The 24,137-nt window shown below is 33.5% G+C and overlaps 1 protein-coding gene across 1 annotated transcript; it reads left to right on the top strand.

The window, feature by feature from the left end:
• Positions 19,975–21,586, top strand: LOC18598851 (glucan endo-1,3-beta-glucosidase). The gene is made up of 2 exons (XM_007028560.2): positions 19,975–20,123; positions 20,466–21,586. The coding sequence occupies exons 1-2, from the start codon at positions 20,033–20,035 to the stop codon at positions 21,416–21,418; spliced, it is 1,044 nt and encodes a 347-aa protein (XP_007028622.2). The 5' UTR covers positions 19,975–20,032; the 3' UTR covers positions 21,419–21,586.

Raw genomic sequence — 24,137 nt, 5'->3', positions numbered from 1 at the left:
TAAGACAGAACAATGGTGCACCTTAGAAATTGTAAATCACTTGGCATATATATAAATGTCAGGCAAAGATCTAGCACCTTGACCAATTTCAAATATTTAGCACACACTTTGCGATTGATGATGCAGTGGCTATTGACATCTTGCAACATTGAAATAATTTTCCAGAGCATGTTGCGTCTTTGTCGATGCGCACTTACAAATTAGCCAAGGTTCTTGAACCCAAATTCTGTATCAAATATCACTACAACTATGTCTCTTTGCCGCATGCCAATTTGCAATAATTTACATTCCCACCATGTTGAACCAGTTTTTGGAATAGCCAACTATATGGACTTCAAAAACATGTTCTGCCAGTGTGCATTTAGATGGATTCTATCTCTAGAGTATTCGATAACAAACAGACACAACGGGTCTCGGTAGATTGTGTGGCTCTCTAGCTAAAAATCTAAATCAGAAAGGGCAACTGCTGGATCCTTAATTATCAAGGTGCTAATTTGCACCGAATGGCTTGTCAGTTATGCACTAAAAGTTTTCTTTTGCAAAATGATATACAAATAGGTAACCTGGTGACCTGGTAAGTTTTGCAAGGTGCTGGTCCTCCACTACAGGTATGGCTGTTTATGGTCTGGTGTGAGACCTACGGGGAATTGGATATTTGATTTGGCTGATATGTGTGTTGAAGCTTAAGCTTCTTGGTTGATGCTGAAACGAGTTGAGTGGTGCTCCGCTGATAATGATTAATCTGATTTGGGTTGGTAGCGTCAGGATCTTTGATATGTAGGCTGAATTGATGTTTAGGATCCGTCATGCATCTTGTGTTTTCTGTTGGAAAGGGTTATTTTGTATTGGGAATGGAGGGGATACCTCAGCTGTGTGATCCTTTTCTAATGCCTGGAGTTTAAGTTGATATGATAGCAACTTAAAATCTGGAACTGAACTGTTTTTATTACTGGGAATTGCTCTTCCCTTGATGAGTGAAATGCTTAATTTAAAAAAAAAAAAAAAAAGGTAACCAACGGAAACATTCCCATAAACAACATAACAGAATGTAAAGCGCAAAAGGGTGATGTTTCCATGAATTCATTTCCAAGGATGCGTCAAGACACAGAAAAGTTAAAATACCCGCTTGTCCAGGTACACTCGATTTTCCTTGCCTCCAGATTTTCAAGCAGAAGGTGCAAAGTGCCAGAAGAGCACCCCCAAAGAGTACGGTAGTTGGATTTCTCCTAAATACAAAACCAAGAAGCCCCCCACTTCGAGCAAGACCACCTGTAATTTCAAATGCCAATAGCCCTACACTATATTCTTTTTTCATCCATATGATTAAACAAGTGATCAACCTATAGTGACTGTTCAAGCAATGGAAACCATTTTCAGTAAATATTTCAGTATGTATCACGCAGATGTGCATAAATTAAATCTTGTACTGCTGTTTCAAACGCTTGATTTTGAGCCTGATAACCGTACCAATATATGTATAGCATGTCCTTTTTTACTTGTTACATTTTGAAGCATATCTACTACAACCCTAGAATGAGTCATGAAGCAGGCTAGAACGGTGTATGCAGATTATTCAATAATCAACTTGAATCCATTCGTATACATTAGGAACTTCTGGTCAAACTAGAGAATTTCGTTTTTTGAGTTGGATACATGTTTGTCAATTTAAATGCAGACAATTAGATCCTAACATTGTTAATTACTTTCCTTTGTTGACTATGTCCTCAAAAATCCGCTTTTTTTTGTCAGTCTAGGAAATCAATGTACTTCTATAGAGTAGGTGTTTCAATGAGTTTTATATAGAGATTTCTTTAGTTTTTATTACATTTTGTGTTACATAAACTGAAGCTCTCCAGTCTTACTCTTTTATAAGTTTCCTAGACTTATCCTTCAATTGCTTCGACCCCCGCCCTCCATGGATGGGTTGCCAATCAAGAAAAGGAAAAAAAAAAAACTTCAATTGCTTCGAATCTTATTTTTGATCTTTAGTAAAACACTTGAGGTATTCACTCAACTATGCCTAGAACAAAGCTAAGATGAAAAACCATAAACGCATGAAGGCATAGGAAAACCATGATCAGTAACAAGGGGTGTGCAAATGGTTAATTTGATTAAGAAATTCTTATAGCTGAATTAACCACATGTGTTGCGAAAATTAATCAAATTGACCAGCATGAAGTTATAACCGATTAACCAAATTAGATTGATTAATAATTAAATTAACCAAAATTTTTTGGGTTATGGACCTTAATAAACTCAAGCTCAATTTTCTTAGTTTTATTTTTCTATGCTAATTTGGTAAATAAAACTAAACTATGAGATTTTAACAACACCATAAGTTTAGTGACATTAAAATGTTCTAACAAATATGGTTAAAAACATTAAAATGTTCCAACAAAGGTAAGCAAAGAAATATTAGAATTATTCCAACTTCCAAAAACTAGAAATATTAAAAAGTTTCAACAAGAAAACAACTTCCGAAGGAAAAAAACCCGAACATCTTCATTACTAAGCTCAAATGAGAAATACACCTTTCTCCTAATCAATGCTGGCTTTAATGCAATTCTTGAAAAATTTACAAATGCATAAACAAAAATAGCAAAAGTAAAGCTAAACAAATAGTAAAGTAAATTAAGAAATCAGAACTAAACAAAAAGAAAGATTAAATGCTATTTATTAAAATATTATCCAAATTGATTTTGTCAAGCTTGTCCATTTCTTCCTCAATGTCACTAGGATCTAAATTTGATGATCCTTGTAACCAATTTTGAACACAAATAGTAGCTTGTACGAACTTAAGAGTTAAAAGAACTTTTATATACATTAAGCACACGTCCACTAATACTAAAAGTGAATTTTGAAGTAACTGTGGATTTAGGAACTAGCAATACAAAACGGGCCAAATGGGAAAGGATGAGAAACCTATGACAATTTAATTTTTACCAATCCATAATATTGAAATCATCATCATCATAATTATCATTGTAACTGATAACTCTATTATATAGGATAATTTATCCACATTTTGGAGTGTTAATGTAACTAAGTCCTAGTGTTTTAAGTAGTTTTTAGGCAACTTTTATGTTTTTGGTTGATTAGTGTAAAGCATATGAACTTAGTTTAAATTATGTAATTCTAGCTTATTTTCATGTTGGAAGTCTTATTTTAGGCTAATGCTGTTTTAGTTCTTGTGTTTGTAGGTTTTCAATTGCACAAAGTCATATGGTGATGAACTATGCAATGAAGACTAAGTGTAGATTGTTACTGAACATGTTGTGGTAATTCAGACATAACTCCACCTACAGAGATTCAATTAATGTGATTCTTTGACCATGGGAAAGCTAAGAGGCATATCTACAACTTTCTTGTGTACCATTTCACCCAACTCAGCATTGAGGTAGGAGAAAATTGTGTTGTAAGATGAGGCACTGCAGTAGACTGCAACAAGGCAGCACAAGAGCAAGCAGTGTCGTGGCCATGTAGAGCCCAGCACCCAGGAGAAACATCATGGCATCCATTCAAAAACTCAAGAGTCCAGGGCCGTAGTGCCCAAGGAGGAGCGCTGCAGCATTGGATGGAAAACCAGCAAAAAATTTTATCAGTCAGGTACCTTGAGGTGCCCTTGGAGCATGGTCGCGACGTTCTGACTTGGATTAATAATTTGCAGCCTATTTGGAAATGCGTTTTTAGGGTTTTTTAGAAGCCATAAATAAATGATTTTCAGCAGTTGAGAGAGGAGGTTTAGAAAGGCAATGAATGCCAGTTTTTGAGAGAAAAGAAAAGCGCTTTTCAACAAGAGAAACAAGCAGAAATCGAAGGAGTCAAGGATCAAGAATCGAAAAAGGCTTTGATATTTCGTTACCTTTCATTTCCTTCTTGTTATTTTGCTATAGAAATGATCTTTTCTCTTGAAGTAATTATGTCTGCTGTAAAAACAATGATGAACTAAATTTGTTTTCTAGGATTGTGGTTATTTCATTATGTAGTTTGAATATTTGATATTTCCTTACTTGGTATTAATGGAAATCGCATGGTTTATTCAATCTAGCACTAATTGCTTTTAACTGCTTGATCACCAGTTGAAATGTATTGGGTCTCTAAATGGAACTCGATAGAGGGAGTTTAGAATAGATCATTGCTTTGAATAGCCTTTGTTCGATTCACTTCGGAGTTAGGTGATAGTTTCGTATTTAGGATAGGGATATACCTAAATACCTTAGGCAACCAAATTAGAATACAAACATAATGAACTTTTTCTAATTAATTTGTATAGACATATGGGATTAATTTTGAAAAGGTATGTGTGCACGATCTCGACAAGGATGTGTACATAATGTGGATTCTAGGTTAACCATGTATTCCATTAATCTAAGTCAAGGAGAACAATTAAGTTCAAATGAAATATTGAAAGATACCATAATCCTAGGTTTTAATTCAATATTCATATTAGTAAAAATTTATTTTATTTTATTTACTTAATTTTGAGATTGTCTTTATTTAATCAACTTTTCAAAATGGAGTGCTTGGATAAGATTATTTAGTTCTAAATTTAATACTTAGTGAAAATAGGTACAATTCTCTATGAGAAACAATACTCGACTTACCTTTATATTACTTGTACAACCGCGTGCACTTGTGTGTATTAATCCGACCAAGTTTTTGGCGCCGTTGCCAAAGATTTGTTTTCCTAATTATCTTTACTAATATTAAATTAAAAAAAATCTTAGACTAAGTTTTTTCTTTTTCTTTTGTGTTTTTTTTTTAGATACCTCCACACAATGAATGCTTTGACTACTTTGACTACTTAGGTGGTTGCTTTGTCCAAAAGGTTTGAAACTCTGGGAGTTCAAGCCGTTTAGAGACCATTTGTGACATGTGAGTTTTGTGGAGAAAGACATTCAAGTAACCATTGTTGGGAATTAGTTCAATTTATGGGGAATCTCAATTGACAGCAGAACAACTTGTATGCCAACACTTGTAATTCTAGATGGTGTAATCATCTGAACTTTTCTTGGAGCAACAATAAGAGATTTTCATAAGCTCCAAAGCCTAATATGCTTATTGGATTTCCACCTCCGTAGAGAGCTCCCATGACTGAGATAAAGCCATCTGTGGAAGAGATGTTCATTTAATTCATGGCAAGGACTGATTCTCTCATTTAGAATTAAGTAGTTTTATTGAGAAACCTTGAGACTCAAGTGGGTCAACTTGCGAATTCTATCAATAACATGCCTCAAGGAACCTTGCCTGGTGAAACTAAAGCTAATCATAGGAGAAAAGGTAAGGAATCTTGTCTGGTAGTCACCCTTTCGAGTGGAAATGAGGTAGCAAGTAGTAATAACCAAGCTGAAGCTCAAGTGAAGCCTATTGAGAAAGTAATAGTGGTTGAGAAGCCTGACAAACAAACTCAAAAAAAGAAGGCAAAGGAAAAACCACTACCATTACCCTTTTCTTAGTTGGAAATAGTGGTTGAAAAAGCTAAAGTGCAAGCTTAAGTTGATGAAGTTGAGCAAAAGGAGAAAGGAGTGTCTAATCTACTCAATTCAACCAAATATCCTTCCTCTACAAATACTTACTATAGAGAGGAAGCAGTTGATGTGGATGAAAGAAAGCCCACTCCACTACCTCGAGTGAAGTAAGTGCCAATTTTGGAGTCAGAGCTACCACATCCACATCTTCCAACCAAGCAATGGCATGGGGAGCACATTCTGCTACCTTCCCTTCATAAGTCATTCCTCAATTTTTTTCCATCGAAATAGAAATCAAAGTGGTTGGGTCCTTTCATAATGAGTAATGCCTATCCGTGTGATATAATGGAGTTTTTTAGTGAGGATACTAGAGAAGGCATGGTGAATCGACAAAACTTTAAACCTTACTTTGTAAGTGAAAAAGTGAAGGAAAAGGTGAATTAATCAAGCTAGTGACTATAAAAAAGCGCTGCTTGGGGGCAACCCAAGTTTTGTTTACTTAAGAAATTTTTGGTTATTTATTAATTATTTTTGTTAGTAATTCATTTTTAACTTTTTTTTTTCATATTACTAACAACTTATTTTTATTTTCTTTTTGCAAGTAAATAATACTAATAGTTAGTCTATTCAAAAAAAGAGAGGTTGCCAACGCCATGAAGGCTTCGACATTGGAGCATCCCTTGAGTTCCATAGTGGAAACCGAGGCTGGGGTACTGTGACACTACCTAAGGTGCCCCACAATCAAAAACTTTCACAAGGCATGGGCCGTAGAGCGCTGTTGTGCTCTAAGTCTAGTATCGTGGCACTGTGTCAGGCCTATGGCCCTATATATACCCTTTTTTCCCCAATTTGCAACCTTATGTAGCATTTCTCTCTCTTTCTACCCCACTTGAAAAATTTCACTCCCTTTTCACTTACACATTACAAAATCTCTTCTAAACACCAATTATTTTGAATCAAACTTTGAGTTTTGAAGATTTTAGAGCATTTTTACTTTCTTACAAACATCTGAAAGCAGGAAATTGTGGTAAGTTCTCTTTTTTCTTTCTCTACTTATTTTTATGGTTAGAATTGTGTTTTGAAGATGGGTTTTGCTTAGAATTGATGGGCTTATGCTAACTTTGATAATGTAGTATATGCATGTCATCAATTTTTGAGTTTTGTGCATAAATTAAAATTTTTAAATAGTGGGTATATAGAATAAATCTAATTTTCTGCACTTAGAATTTAAAGTAGATGTATGTGGCAATTAGTGCTATTCTAATTGTGAAATTGAATAGTTAGTATAAATTATTTCTTTTTATGTGGATCGTTTAATTGTAATGTATACTAACTAGTTGTGGTTGAAAGTGTGTTACTTATTGCTTGGGTATTTAGATAATCATCATGGCACCAAAGAAAAGGACATGTGCTAGTGGAAGTGGGTAGAATTTTGATTGTAGTAAATTTATTTTAGCTGAAGTTGAGAAGCGTCACACCCAGTCCTTATTGCACAAAATTCTAGTTCTAGAATGTGGCATCGATGTTTGGAGAGCACTTCATGTTGACATCTACAATATTATCAAAGCACGGCAGTGGGAGAACTTTTATGCCTAGCCAGAGGTTGCGAGAATGCTAGTGGTTCAGGAATTTTATGCTAATTCAGTTGAACATGAAGATGGGCAAGCCTACGTTCGTGGATGTCAGGTATTTTTTGACGCTAACACTATTAATCAGTTTTACAATATACTTGACATTCGGAATGATGAGTACAGCCAATTGGTGAATGGTGACATTGATTTGGATGAAGTTTTAGGTTCCATTAATATTTTGGGTATTGAATGGAAAGTGCACAAGGGTGTTTCGATTTCATTTAAAGCTAATGCCATGGACAGTGTTTACAAGGTGTGGTATCATTTCTTAACTACGTCAATGCTTCCTATAAAACACCTAAGCAATGTGACCAAGGATTGAGCGGTTCTCTTGTACGCAATTATCACTGAAAAATCTATTGACATTGGGCAATTGATCTCCAACAACCTTATCATGCCAGCCCGGTTGCCACGTGACAGATTGTGGTATCCATATTTGATCATTGCCTTGTGCCATCAAGCTAGAGTTGTTTGGTCAACCAATGAAAAGTTGTTGCATCCAAAAATTCCATTGGATGGTGGGATTATCAATAGATTCTACATGCACGAGAAAACCACCATTGGAGGAAGTTCATCTGTGACACCTCAGCCACTGCAGCATTCTCAAAATCTCTCCATGTTGCAACAAATGGAATGACTTGAGCGTTGTTCCCCACACTGCCCACATTGCCCATTAAAGAGATGATTTGGGCATATCTCGAGCATGTTAGCATGGACATGGCTACTTTCCCCACACTGCCCGTTGATCCTACCTTGGATATTGATGATGATGCTGTTGCGAAGGAGGATGAGGATTGATTGCGTCTACTAGTTTAGAGGAGTACTCTCTTGTTTTCCTATTAGGAACATTGGGGACAATGTTTACTTTAAGTTTGGGAGGAATTTTTATGTTTTCTTTTATTTATCGTATTTTTGTTTAAACTAGTTCCTTTGCATTTTAGTATTAAAAACATGTTGAAATATTAAGTTAGAGTTGTGCACCAATAACAATTGATTTATCTATCCAATAATGAAAACTAATTGCCTTGTTATTCTTTTTACACTTAACAAGCATGGATATTGTTGTAGTATTTTGTGGAATTCTTGTGCATAGCATCATTTTAGAAAGTGATTTCCATATTTGAGCATTATGTCTTATATTGTTTCATGATGTACATTTAGAAAATGATTTGTGAGTGTGAATTTTTAAACTACGTTTAGAATCTTAGAATTTTAGAATTTGTTTGATCCTTCCTTAAGGTGAAATTTTAGGTTATCCTTAGTTAGGAAATGACTTAAGCCAACTTTGGATCAATTGGACCTTTTCGAGCTACCATAGTCAAATTCTATCCTTAATACACCTCTTTAAGCTTGAATTTATCTTTTTCTTTGTCAACTAGAAATAAATTATCCTAGCTTGTAAATAAATTTCCAATTCCATTACCCTCATTCTTAAGTATGTACATTGTTTTAGGATTAATATATAGATAAAATGTTGAAAATGTAGAAAGGATGAGTTGAGAAAAATTTTCAACCATGATGTGAAGCATTCAATCTACTAACATCAAAGAAAACAAGTTTGGGGGGATGTTGAATTGTGAATAAAAAAAATTTATGTTTGATGAATGAAAAGTGAAGAAGAAAGAAAAAAGTGTACTTGGTGAAGGAAGATAAGGTTGTTTAGATCCTAGAGTAATTATATGCTTAGGGTGATTTGAGCCTTAATATATCCCATATCATACCTTAATCCTAACAGAACATTATAAGCTGAATAAAGTCCTAAGGATCCTTAGCCAAGTGATGGCCTACATTAGTGGAAAGGGAGGTGAAAAACAAACATATGAAATTCTAAGCTTGTTGAGATTTGCATTAACATAATCTTTTCCTAAGTGCATGATGTTCATTGTAAGAAACTACACACACACACACACACACACACACATGGAAACCTATTCAAAAAATGAGCATGCACTTGGATGAAACATGAACTTAGATAATATCTATGTTTCATTTTGAGTTTGGAGACAAGGTAATTTATGAGGAAGTTAAAGATGATCAATGATTTGGTGCATTCTCATAGTTGATGTTTTCAACCACATTGTTTCATTTTAGTTTTTGCTTGAGGACTAGAAAAATATTAAGTTTAGGGGTGTGATAACTCTATTATATAGAGTTATTTAGCTACATTTTGGAGTGTCAATGTAGCTAAGTTCTAGTGTTTTAAGTAGTTTTTAAGCAACTTTTATGTTTTTGGTTGATTAGTGTAAAGCATATGAACTTAGTTTAAATTATGTAATTATATTTTATTTTCATGTTGGAAGTCCTATTTTAGGCTAATGTTGCTTTAGTTCTTGTGTTTGTAGGTTTTCAATTGCATAAAGTCAAATGATGATGAACTATGTGTTGGTATATGCTCTTGTGCCAATTAGATTGGTCAAGGAATATATATTGTCATTTAGTGCATATTTAATTGTATAACTATATGTGATAGAGGTTTTCTTTCATGTTAGTGCAATAATAAGGAGTTATTAAGTAGTAATTGGATGAAGCCCATGGAACATAAAAGCTTTGCAAGAGAATTGTAAAGCTGTTACAATTATGAGATCACTATGCATCAAGCCATGTTCTTAAAATTGTTCCTGGTCATTGTATTGTCAGGATAAGGCATTGACAATGCTCAAAGACTGGTACATGTTAAGCTTCCTTATTTAAGAAGTCAGCAATCGATCTCATAGATTAAAGTATACGGGGATACTTGAGGATAACATGTGGGTACTTGTTAAAGAACAAGTTCACTGAACATGACTCGCTATGAGAACTTCATTTGGTATTTCACTCAAATGTCTATGGAATATATTCTTATGTGATAGTCGTACAACTAGTCCTCAGACTTGAGACACTAGGTCATCTTATATGGGAAATGACATACTTTGATTTCACCCTTACGGGTTTGGAGGTGACCAGATGCCTAAACATGGTGTTTTTGCGTATTCTATAAAGCATGCGAAGGTGAATGAGTGGTCAAGAGAGGATTTATCACCCCAAGTGTTATGAGGGGATGTATCTCACTTGTTCTCAATTCTTGATTAACTTGTATAAAGTCTTTAGCCAAAGCATGATGAATTTGAGGAAAGTTAGTTTCCTAAATTCATAAGGTTAGTCATGAATTATGAGAACTAACATGGAATGTTATAAGTAGACATTGAGCCATGCTTTAGGACATATCTTGGATATTTGATGAAATGATCGTATTACACTGAAAGGCTTATTACTTAAAGGCTTTGTCAAATTCTTTAATTGACTCTTTTACATTTGGTGGTCATGATGTATTGCTAGATGTCGTTCATGATCTATAAATATAAATCAATTATCAAATTGATATTTGATTAGGATTTATATTTATTGCCAATATGTTAGAAGCATAATGGGTCACACACATTAAGTGACATGATTGAGATTAAATAAGATAATTAATTAAGTTGGACTTAATTGAAAAAGACTAAAATAAAGTGAAAAATTAATTAAGTTCACAAAGACTTAATTAAATTAAAATCCAACTGTTGTATTTAGGGTTACAACTTGGTTTGGCTATATAAATATATTATATTAGCAAACTAAAACTCTATGCCTCCAGCCACTTCTCAGCCATTTCATAAAATAAGAAAAGAAAATAGTTTTCTTTGTCTTACAAAATAAGATTCGACAAGAACTTTTGGTTTTTTTTGTTTTAGAAACAAAACTTGCTAGCGCAAGTAAAAAATTCTACCTTTTGAAAAAGTCTTATTCGATCACTGTGTGGATTATTGTTAGAGGCCAAACACTTGGGTGGCTGAAGATTTGACAAATCTTAAAGGTAAAAAAAGAAAAGATTTTGATTTAATTAGCTCTTGATTATGATATCTAGAGCAAAGTATATAACTCTTAAACTTATGAATGTTTATAATCAAATTAAAAAATTATATGATAAACACAAACATTGATCTTGTAGGATTTGACTATTTCTCTAGTTAAATGCTAGTTTATAATTTAGTTACGTTTTATTTTTAATTTATTGATTATTTTCATATTTAAGCATGAGGTCGTTGCCAGCACTATGCAATGAAGACTAAATGTAGATTGTCACTGAATATGTTGTGGTAATTCGAATAACTCAAGCTATAGAGATCCAATTGAAGTGATTATTAGACCATAAGAAAGATAAAAGACAGGCCTACAACTTTTATCTTGACCATTTCACCTAAATTAGCCTTGAGGTAGGAGAAACTCGTATTGCAAGATGAGACATTATAGTAGATTGCACCAAGCTAGCACAAAAGCAAGTAGAGCCACGGCCGTGTAGAGCCCAGCGCTGTAGCGCCCAAGAGAAACATCATGTCATCCATTCAAAAACCCGAGAGTCCAGCGCCGTAGCCCCCAAGGAGGAGCATCGTGCTGTCGAATGGAAAACCACCAAAAAATTTTTTAAGTCACGTGTTCCGCGATGCCCTTAGAGTAAGGCCGCGACACTCTAACGTGGATTAATAATTTGCAGCCAATTGGGAAATGGGTTTTTAGGGTTTTCTAGAGGCTATAAATAGGTGATTTTCAGCAGCCGAGAGAGGTGATTCAGAGAGGCAATGAACGATAGTTTTTGAGAGAAAAGAAATGGGCTCTTTAATGAGAGAAAGGAGAAGGAATCGAAGGAATCGAGGATCAAGAATAGAAAGAGGCTTTGATATTTCTTTACCCTTCATTCCTTTCTTGTTATTTTGTTGCATAAATGACTTTTTCTCTTGAATTAGTTATGCTTGCTGTAAAAACAAAGATGAACTAAATTTATTTTCTAGTATTATGGTTATTTTATTATGTAGCTTGAATATTTGACTTTTCCTTGCTTGGTATTAATGGAAATCGCATGGTTTATTTAATCCTGCACTTATTGCTTTTCATTGCTTGATCACCAGTTGAAATGTATTGGGTCTCTAAATGGAACTCGACAGAGAGAGTTTAGAATAAACCATTGTTTTGAATAGCCTTCATTCGATTCACTTCGGAGTTAGGTGATAATTTCATGTTTAGGATAGACATATATCTAAATACTTTAGGTAGTCAAATTAGAACGCAAACATAATAAACTTTTTCTAATTAATTTGCATAGACATATGAGATTAATTTTGAAAAGGTATGTGTGCACGATCTTGACAAAGACATGTACGTAATGTGGATTCTAGGTTAGCCATGTATTCCATTAATCTAAGTTAAGGAGAACAATTAAGTTCAGATGAAATATTAAAAGATACCATAATCTTAGGTTTTAATTCAATATCCGTATTAGTAAAATTTTATTTTATTTTATTTACTTAATTTTGAGTTCATCTTTTGTTTAATTAGCCTTTCAAAATAAAGTACTCGGATTAGATTACATTGTTCTAAATTTAATACTTAGTGAAAATAGGTATAAATCTCTATGGGAAATATTACTTGTATAGCCACATGCATTTGCCTGTATTAATCTGACGATAGTAACACCCCCAATTTTCGGCGTAAACTAAGTTAACTAAGGATGAGTTATGAAATACATTGTTCTTTGAGGACTTAGATGATATGTTAAGTATGCCAAGTGTATGGTTATATGCATGTTGACACTTAGGCAAATTTTTATGGAAATATGAGATAAATCCCATAGCTTGAGGCTTTGATTTGGATTTGATGTGATAATTGGGAATATATGTGTATGGATATGAATTATATGAATTATTTGAAGTGTGATTGTAACAGGAGATGATTTTGGGGTGTTAATTTCAGATTTTTGGAAGTTTAGAAAGCTAAAAATTGCTTACAGGGGAAAATGTATCAATACATTCTTGGAAAGATAAACAACATAAGGTGTATGAAAGAAATTGTATCGATACATTCCCTAATGTATCGATACATTTATGGTAGGATGAACATCTATCAATACATTGTCCAAATGTATTGATAGATTTGAAGCAGAGAGCACCCATGGGAAGAAGTATCGATACATTTCCCCATGTATCAATATATTTTTGGGCAGTGAGCATTTTGCCTCAATGTATTGATAGATTTATACGAAATTTTTGCAAATGTATCCATACATTCCCAAATGTATCGATACATCATTGAGTAGAAATAAAAAATAAAAAAGGTTTCAAGCTATCTGACCATTTTAAAGCAAATCCTAACTCTTTTTCTCTTTACTATTCCAATAACCCTAACCCTCAAATGGATTTTTGAGCTTATTTGAGGCGATTTGCAGCTAGGAAAACTCCTCTATAGGTAAGATTACACCTTTTTATAGATTGATTTTCAATTTAATTGGTTAATAACCAAGAAATCTAATTTTTTAGCTTTGGTGGATCTCCCTCGATTTGCTGAAATTTGGGAGCTTAGATTCGTGCAATCCAACTTTTGAGGTATGGGTTTAGCTCATTATTGAAGGATTTGAGCTTGAATGTTGGATTGCTAAGAATTTTATTATTTTTAGAAAAATTGGGTATTTTTAAAAGCCAAGAATTTAATTAATATTTTGATGTCTGATGTGTTCTAAGCAGGAAATTGAGTTATTTGACTCATTGGCGAGCTAGAGGATGATTGGAGGCTGAAGTTGAGCTTGACGGTGGGACCACCTTCGATTTGTCACTATGAGTGGGTTTATTTAAAATGCATGTGATGCATGACACATGAAAGATGCGTTGCATTAGTACTAGATTTTGTATGTAGGCCTCGATAAACATGTCTAGGCTAGAGAACTAATTTTTATATGAATGTGTATATGTATATATATGATTATATGTGTTGTGATGTGTGAACTTTTAACAATCCACTTGGTAGCCTATTTGATTGTGTGAGCCTAAACTAGGAAGTCCATAGGATATGAAGAGTGTCTAGAAGTAGATCACCCTAGACAATTAAACTTTGGTGGATTATGAGCCTTTGATGCCTTAGAGATTTTAGAGGAACTCAGAACCACATCGAGCTTATAGATGATTAAAGCTCATTCGATATGAATTATGATTTATGTGGACATATGGAATGTCACAAGCATGATGGCCTTATTTGTGGATTTATGTTCCGTCTGATGGATGAATTTCAGACATTGATTTCATTTGAGGTTGAGTGGAGTCTCTTTCCCCTTGTGACTTTGTTATGTCATTGTAAGGATGGTGGTAATTAGGGACAGTGGTATTAATCTCACCTATAGTGCTTTGATGCCACTCGTTTGAGAATGCTCTAAGTGATGCCATTCGTTGGGAGAGTACTCTAGACGATAACTTTGATTCTTTGTCCGTTGCTTCAACATGTGCCTGATTTGTTTCTCTGCCAACGGCTTTGTCCTGAGCGTGATTTGCCTTTGCTAGTTAGCCGTCATGCATGATTTGTTGATGTCCAGGGGAGTACCATTCCATGATTGTGATTCGATTTGTTTACGACATGAGATAGCCTTGGATAGGCTTAGATAATTTGGTTTGAATATGATATGATACTCTGATGACTAGAGTGTGCCATGGAGAATGATTTGAAATGGCTAAAGGACAAGCCTAATGATACATATGATATTTGTGGAGACTCCTTAAGGATGATGATTTCCCCTAACATGGGAGATGTGTGCTAAAATTGTGTAGTTGCACTCTAGTGCGTTAAATGATTATTTATTTACATATATGATTTTGATTTATTTGCATCCCTTATTGAGGATTATATGACTCACCCATTTGTTGTACCATGTGTAGATAAATAGGCTACAATACTATATGGTAAGGGTCATCTAGTGACAGACCAATTTTGGCATCCGGTAGGTTTCTGCCCGACATGTCCACTCCGTTATGTTTGTTGTGAGCTTGTATTAAGGGTTGTTAAGTACGAACCCACTTTGATGGCCAATGTATGGCCTTATGTATATTATGTATGAATTATATGTTGAGGATAATGTTTTATATTTGAAGGTATATTTATTTATGAATGTTTGGTTATGAAATTTCTCGGCTATGTGTTATGTGATTTGAAATTCTAAGGCTTGCTCAAGTCTCGTAGGTTTCGTCTACTAGGTTCGTGTGTCGATCATGGACCCTCGGGTTTGGGTTGTGACCGATCATGGACCCTCAAGTTTGGATTGTGACAATCATCATTAAGAATCTCTTCACTCAAATGTTTATCCAATTTTATTTTTTCCCACAAATCCATTTTAATGCTCATCTTTCCTTTGTGAATTCAAATTGGTTTTACCTAACAACTCTGCCAACAACCTACCTTAATTTGTTAGCTAAAACTTTAGTTACCATGTTATAAAGACTACCAACAAGGTTAATGGGTCGATAATCATTCAGACTCTTTGAATTAGGCCACTTTGGAATAAGTGATATGAAGAAAGAGTTAATCCTTTTATCTAAGAGAGCTCCAATATTGTAACAGGTTCTAAAATGAAATTTGAAATAGACAAAAAGGAAAAACGCTTCCACTTATTTCTAAAGGTGTCTAAAGACCGTGTTATCTATCTAGGTCCGCAAACCTGACCCGATTTGCATTGGCTTAGGCGTAAATTTTACGTCCAAATCAAACTTAGAGCCTGTTTGGCCTAGTTTTTTTTTTAACTTATAAGCTAATATTAAACTCTTATGAAAAATAATAGCTTTTAGAATTAAGTAAAAGTTGTTTAGTAAATTGTTTAATAAAATAAATTATATAAGCTCTAATTTTGATTAAAATTACCGTAAAGGGTATTCATGCAATCTTCAATCACCTAATAAGCTATAATGTAATGCTTCAAGTTTATATATAATTTCATATGTTAAAATCGAAAAAATTAATAAAAAAACGAATAACTTTCAAACTTGTATAGTGGTAATAGTATTAGATTTTTATTGATCTAATAAGTAATCAGACCATGATGCTTCAATTCTCAAAAAAGAAGAGAAAAGAGGAAACAATGTATTTAATATTAAAATCTTTTTTGATGAAAAAGAGAGAAAATCTTTATTGATGAAAAAGAGAGAAAATCTTTAAATAGTATCTGAATGCAGTTTTAAATTTTAGATTTTTTTTCTCTCAATCTTTGTAAGAATAAAAAAATTCTAGATTTTGATATTCTGTTGTTGAGTCTTTTGTTTTTTTATTAGTTTTTATAGAGAGAGGCAAAGAAGAGGAAAATCGTGATTTACATTGAAGAATGGTAATTTGTAGAGAGAAAGAGAGGAGAGGGAGATTAATTGAGAGAGGGGTATTTTTTTAAAATTAATGTGTTTTTAAAAAAAGAGAAGAAAAAGCTCCCTCCTAGAGCTTTTTTTTAAGCTCTTTTTTTAAAAATTTTATTTTTAAACAAAAAGTTAGTTTTTTTTTTTAAAACTTATCAAAAAATCATGTTTGGTATAACTTTTACTTTTAAGAGGTATATAAATTGAAAAAAAGTTAGACTAAATATGCACTTAATCCAATTAGATTTTTTTAATAAATAATATATTTATTCAATTTCATTTTTAAAATACATTTAAACTACTAATAGGAAAGAACTTTTACTAATTTAACAATAAACAATAAGAAAACGGAGGGCCAGACCAAGCTTAAGCTTTGTTTTTTAAATAAAAACTAGAGGTTCGGTACGCCAAACTTGAACCTGAAAATCTGTAGTTATTCCCTTGTTTTATTTTTTTATTTTTTTTATTTTTTGTGCGTGTACAACTTGTCCTTGTGTCTTATTACCTGAAAGATAGTTCAATAAAGGTTTGTTCCCCTAACACACGTTAGTGAACTTATATGCCACGTGGTAAAAAGTGGCACTTCTATGTCTACAGGACAAAACTCAACTATCTCATTTTTGAAAAAAAAAAAAGAAATTATCCTATGCACTGACGTCAGAGTTTTCAACCTTTATAAAATGAGATTAGAGAATGGACCCGTTTCATATTAAGGTGTATTTATAAAAATTAATAAATTAATTATTATTAAATGAATATAATCTAACCTGTTTGTAGAGTTTAAAACTACATTGTCAATGTATACAGTAATAATTCAAAAAAAAAAGGTGTAATTGATTTCATCGGCTCAACTGCAATTTACACTCTTCCTAGACATGTTAGATATTAATGAGAATCTATACTGAGATTCAATTCACCATATATATAAAAGATAAAAAGATGATAAGATCGCCATAATGCTCTTAGGGCAATTTCCTGGTGTAATAAAACTAATATTTGTAAAATATTCAAATCCTCATCTATTTCCAATAAAAAAAAAGGAAAAATAAATAAAAAAAATTCCAAACTCTTCTACCAATTAACTCGCTTAAGCCTATTCTGTAATATCAAAGAAAATGAAAATAAGAGTTTTTATTCTAATTACCCAAAACAAATAATAAATAGTCCTATCCTCTTAGAATAATAAATTTTAATCCTAATCATATCAAGAACAAGAAACGGGTAAGGTAACTGCTAAATTAGCAAATACCCTATTAAAACTAAAATCTATTTATATAGTTAAAAGTGGGGCAAGAACTGGGTTCAAAAACCTGACCCGATCATAAATTCAATAATAAAAATAAATTTAATTATTTTTTATGCATTTTATAATCGAACTTTAATAAATTCAAAGTAAATTTTATATTTAGACAATTTATAAATTTTAATAAATAATTTATTAATTATGGGTAATACATATATTAAAAAATAATATAAAACTTAGAATTATTATTACAAAATTTAATATCTATAATCCGGTTTAAATAATGAATACTTTAAAACTATTATCTTTACCTTTTCTGAGTCCGTTTATAAAATAAACGAAATCTTACTTAAATATGCCGAATAGATATAAATTTAAATACTATCCATTGTGGCCTCTAAATCAAAAGATGATAAATATCTAGCGCGATTTGCGGTTGTTCCCAAGTCAAGCAGCCTAGGTGTGGCCCGAAGCATATCTAATGAACGATAGAATTAGTTATTGCTTGACTGTGACTTTTCTTTGGTCATTGTCCATATACCAACCAATTTTCCTCATTACATGATCTCAAAAGACAATTCCCTTTCCATCTGGAATACTATCAAAATTAAATGCACTTGGACTGGATTGTGAATTCTTTTTGTTTTGAACATGGACTTGGCTTCATTACCTTAAAGTCGTAACGAAGAAAGACTAGGACTTGATATGCTTTCGGGGTCAACAGTCCTTGGATTTTATGAATACTTCGGACAAAAGAGATGGTTTGGCTTGGCACCCAAGTTGCATATCACCTTGATACACCTCCTCTTGTCCATTCATAGCTCCATAGACTACTAAATAAATTTGGTTTTCACCATTATCTTTTTATGAGATTATATATACAAGCAAGAAAGGGTAAATATTATCAAACAATTTTCAACATATATTGACATATGTATTTTTACATCATGTCATGTATTAGATTTTAGTAAACAAACTAAATAATTGAAAAATCAATAAAAAAAATTAAATCAAACCTACACATGATATGCTAGTTAAAGGAGTTACGTGGTCATGTACAAGCCAACCTGATCTTACCTTCTGTAGAATTTCATCTAGGGAAAAGGTTTTATAAGCAATTCCACAAAAGAATATTTGCATGAGAAGGTAAATTTCCGCCGTTCAAAGTATAGCAACTAAGGCTTTACAGTGAAAATATGTAATGTTATGAATTCCATTTTTCTTTGATAAAAAAAAAATAATAATAATCTAACCCTACTGGTCTTCTAGAGAACTTACATTCTGAATAGTAGTAACGAAAAATTACGGTCATTCGAATCTACGACCTTTGCTGTCTTGGGAAAAAACTAAGCGATTGTACCGAACCTTTATTTAACACCGTAAATATAGTGCTCCTCAAGCTTCTTTTCACACAACGGGGAAGGAAGAAGATTCTAAAAAAGGAACTAATTTTCGAAATTTCATTACCAGCAACTCCCACTCACATTCCTAAATTAATTATATTTATTTCTTCTCATGCTATTTTCAATTTCGAAATCTGTGTGTACAACATCATTGATTATATATATATTTCTTTTCACAACGAAAAGTGATACTTTCAAGAACACTACCCGACTGTAGAAGAGGAAATATATTCCTCTTGATGAGCACCAAATTGTGTAGAACGTTTTCTGTATAATTTCCAAGACAGAGACATTCAGAGGGGGACACCAAAACACAACAATAAAAACGTGGTTTAGTAACAGAACTGATTCAGGATAAGACATAAACCGAAAATTATTTTATGTATGTAATTTTGAATTTCCTATACAGATGACTTGAAAATGAAGAGTGCAAATAAGGACATTCCTAAGTGCTGCTTTGCCCAATTACCATATCCACATCAACGTAATAAAAGTCAAGAATATGCCGTGTCAAAAAAGGCGTTAATTTTTTGAAGTGTTATATAGCTGAACAATAAATTAATGCACATATCTTTTATGTAAAGAGTTGGGAGCAAATTAATGTCCCTTCTTAAATAAAGAACAAAAAATCAGTGTCTTTTTGTGTAAACTAGTATAGCTAAAATTTAATTTGTCAAAGGAATTACGGTATGAATTCATTTTAAAATGTAATTCGTGTAAGTGCAGCAATTGATTTTGTTAAAAATATTTTCCTTTGTTTTAATGTGAAAGCAGAGGCCGCAGTTACATTAAATTAGAACATTGATTACCGTACGAAAGGAACTGCCACAATGGGGCACAAATTGCGTGTACGAGGCCCAAGACTTTTCAGAGGTTTGTTAAGATAAGGTCCAGTTGAAGTTAGACAAGCGGTGGGATGATGAAATTAGGCTGGCGTTTGTGGAAGATTTTCATTGCATGACAAAATTTGCCATCGAGTAATTGACTTGGAAAATGCAAGTGGTGGAATAGGGAGCACATTCCTGTCTATATAAGGGGCCGCTAAGAAGGGATGCTGGCAGTAGAGTGTCGGCCTCTCTTCGATTTTTCTTTTCCTTTGTTTCCTCTCTCTATAACCACCATGGGTAAATCCTATTTAGCTGGCAACTTTGGTTTTATGGCTTCGACAATGCTGCTCTTTGGCCTGCTAGTGGCCTCCCTACGTACCACAAGTAGTCTCCCTCTTTTTTTAAATACATATCTATTAGTAAATATTTAGAAGAAATAGGAAAGTGTGTGTATATATATATGTGTGTGTGTGTATCTGCGCGTGTGTGCATGTGTCTAATATATTTAAAAAATTATTAAAAGATAAACTATTATGCTATTTTTGATTAATTGAATAGAATAGAGCAGAAATTTATGATAATAGAATATGATTGGATTGGGATGGATTCTATAGTTGGTTTATGGGAAAGAATAGCTATTCTGGACATTTTCTTATTTTTGGTTGGCAAATTGAGTAATTTGGTTACGTAACTAACAATAGAAATCATTATTAATTATACACGCAGGTGCCCAAGTAGGTGTTTGTTATGGAATGCTTGGCAACAATTTACCTCCAAGGCCAGAAGTTATAGCTCTCTTCAACCAGAGGAACATCAGAAGAATGCGACTCTATGGTCCAGACAAACCTGCTCTCGAAGCTCTTAGAGGCTCCAACATTGAGCTGATGCTAGGCGTTCCCAATGATAAGCTTGAGGGTCTCGCTGCCAACCAAGCCAATGCAAACGCCTGGGTCCAGGATAACGTCAGAAACTATGGTAACGTTAAATTCCGCTACATTGCTGTTGGAAATGAAGTCAAACCTTCAGATCCAGCTGCACGATTTGTAGTCCCTGCCATGCAAAACATTCGCAATGCAATTGTTGGAGCTGGCCTGGGGAACCAAATCAAAGTTTCCACAGCAATCGACACAGTGACCCTCGGAGAATCTTTCCCTCCATCAAAAGGGTCTTTTAGGCCTGATTACCGACCACTTCTCGATCCCATCATTCGCTTCCTGGTGAACAACAAAGCCCCATTACTTGTTAACTTGTATCCGTATTTTAGCTACGATGACAACTCGGATATCCATCTGGACTATGCTCTCTTCAAAGCTCAAAATCCTGTAGTCTCAGATCCTCCCTTGCAATATCGTAACCTTTTTGATGCCATCTTGGATGCTGTTTACGCTGCCCTGGAGAAAGCTGGTGGGGGTTCTTTGGAGATTGTTGTATCGGAGAGTGGATGGCCTTCAGCTGGAGGTAGGAAACGAGGAGCAACAAATATTGATAATGCAAGAACTTATAACCAGAACTTGATCCAGCATGTAAAAGGAGGGACGCCAAAGAAGCCTGGAAAGCCTATAGAAGCCTATATTTTTGCCATGTTTGATGAGAATAACAAACAGGGTGAAGAAATCGAAAGACACTGGGGACTCTTTCTACCAAATAAGCAGCCCAAATACCCAATCAACTTTAACTAAAGAGATGCTGAAAATCTGTAGGAGAAGGGTTTTCAGCCATGTTATTGTATTTTGCCAAATAAGAGCATAGCGCTTGTCCCTGCTAAAAGACGACAAAGAATGAATCTACCTGTTATTGTTAGAAATTTTCGAAATAATAAAACTCGTGTGACTTATATGTGATGGTGGTGAAAATTTATATCTTCTTCAAAGACATCGTTATTTACTACGAATTGTTTCTCCAGAAAAGAGAGGTATTTAAATCAAAATTAAAAAACCAAAAAGAGACTCCGCATATGGATATTTGTAGAACAGAGCAGGGGAAGAAAAAACAGAACAACTTTCATGTAATTAATTAAGCCCCGGAACTTAGTTGAGGAATTTTTACAAACACTGGATATACATATTGATTTATACGTGGAAATCATTGCATTTGGTACACTAAAAACCACTAGCAAGTACTAAACACAAGTTCAATGTTCTCTATATGCAACTAGAATGCAACTAGCAACAAAAATATTTAAATAGACATCCCATTTTATCTGAGATCATTTAATATGAAAATAAAAAATAATTTAAATTAAATAATCTTAAACAATTAATCAATTTTCATGTCTAGGCTTAAAAGTAATGCTTAACTCATTAATTAAACTTGAAATTCACTTTATTAATTTTAGTGGAGATTCTATTCATTAATTAGGTTGATAAGCTAAATTGTTAATTGGAATAGCTGAAAGAAGAAATAGAACTCTTTTGGAAATGGTTAGATCAATAATGTCCTATACTAATCTTCCAATCTCGTTCTGGGGATATTGTATTCAAACTACTGAGTATTTGCTTAACTTTGCACCATTTAAGGCTATGCCTAAGACACCAAAAGAGTTATGGACAGGGCATAAATCATTTGTATGTCATTTGTGAACTTGGGGGTGTTCTGCCATGTTTTGAAGCTTGAGTCCATAAAGATGGAACAAAAGACTAAGGTGTGTTTGTTTGTAGGGTATCCCAAGGGAACAAGATGTTATTACTTCTATAGTTCTCAAGATAAGAAAGTTTTCATTAATGCGAATGCCACTCTCTTAAAGGAATACTTTGTGAGAAATCACAAACCTAGAAGTAAAATTGTTTTTAGAAGAATTGTCTGATCCTTCAGATTTAAAAATTAATCTTGAAGAAGTCATAAATGAATTTGATTCAAGGATAGAATAAAAAACACAACCTGCACATCAAATAGTTGTACCTTAATGTAGTGGGAGGGTTGTGAGACAACCAGAAAGACACATGAGTTTGGGAGAAAACATGATTGCACTCTCAGATGAACATGAATATGACCTTATCACTTATAAGGAAGCTATTAATGATGTTGATGTTGAGTAGTGGCATAAGGTAATGAAATCTGAGTGGGACTCTATGGATTCTGATAAAATCTAGACTCTAATAGATCCACCTGAAGGGATAAAGTCCATAGGATGCACATGGATTTATAAGAGAAAAATAAGAAGTGATGGAAAAGTGGAAACCCTCAAGGCTAGACTAATAGCTAAGGGTTTTACCTAGAGAAAAGGGATTGACTATGAGAAAACTTTTTCGTCGATTGCTATGCTTAAATCTATTAAGATCTTCTTATCTATAGTTGCACCTCTTCATTATGGGATATAGTAGATGGATACCAAGACTATATTTTTAAATGTGGGTATTGTAAAACACATTTATATGGCTCAACTAGAAGGTTTCATTGAAAAAGGTCATGAACATAATGTCTATGAATTGCATAAGTCCATTTATGGACTTAAGCAAACATCTAGGTGTTGGAACATAAGATTTGACACTACTATCAAATCATATGGTTCTAACAAAATGTTGACGAATCTTTTGTCTATAAATCGATATAGGATAAAAGGTTATTTTCCTAATTCGTTATGTTGACGACATTCTACTCATTGGCAATGATGTAGGCATGTTGTCAACAGTTAAAAGTTGGTTGAACCAATAATTTGATATGAAGGATTTGGGAGAAGTTAGCTATGTTCTAGGGATCAAACTTATAAGGGATCGTAAAAAAAAGTAGATAGCATTGTCCTAGGCATCCTAAATAGACAATATTTTGGCCAAGTTTGCTATACAAGTGTCAAGCCCGACCTTATAAAATACTTTCCATGTCATTCATATGATTGACAATATGCTTGCATACTTGGAAAGCCCTGAAAGAAAAATCGTTAAAAGACGACAATGTACCAAATGGTACAATTAAGTTAATTTAAGTCTCGAACTAGATCAAATAGAGAATTTAAAATGAAATTAAGAATATTAAAGTCCCAGAATGGTTTAATATGGTGATTTGGAGTTCGAGGATCAATTTGAAGTCAAACTAGAATTTTTACTGTCCAGGGGCAAAATGGTCATTTGCCACCCAAGGACACAATGGGAATTTTTAGAAAAGAATTTTTTTAGCCCCATTTGACTTATTGGAGTATGATTTGAGTATTGGAGTATAATTTGAGGGTTTGGCAGTGAAAAAGTTTAATTCCAGTGATTTCTAGAGTGTAGGGGCAAAATCGTAATTTTGCCACCCGCGGACAAAATTTGAGATTTTGAGAGAATTTAGATCAAATTTGACAAATTGGAGAATGGTATGAGTATAAGGGATGAAAAATATGTCTATGGGCAATTTTTCAATTTTTGGGGCAAAAATGTAATTTTTGACTTTTACGGGGGTAAAAGTGTAAATTTCAAAAATTAC

Source organism: Theobroma cacao, chromosome 5, assembly GCF_000208745.1.
Source record: "Theobroma cacao cultivar B97-61/B2 chromosome 5, Criollo_cocoa_genome_V2, whole genome shotgun sequence".
Lineage (NCBI taxonomy): Eukaryota > Viridiplantae > Streptophyta > Magnoliopsida > Malvales > Malvaceae > Theobroma > Theobroma cacao.
This window is presented reverse-complemented; position numbering and strand designations above follow the sequence as displayed.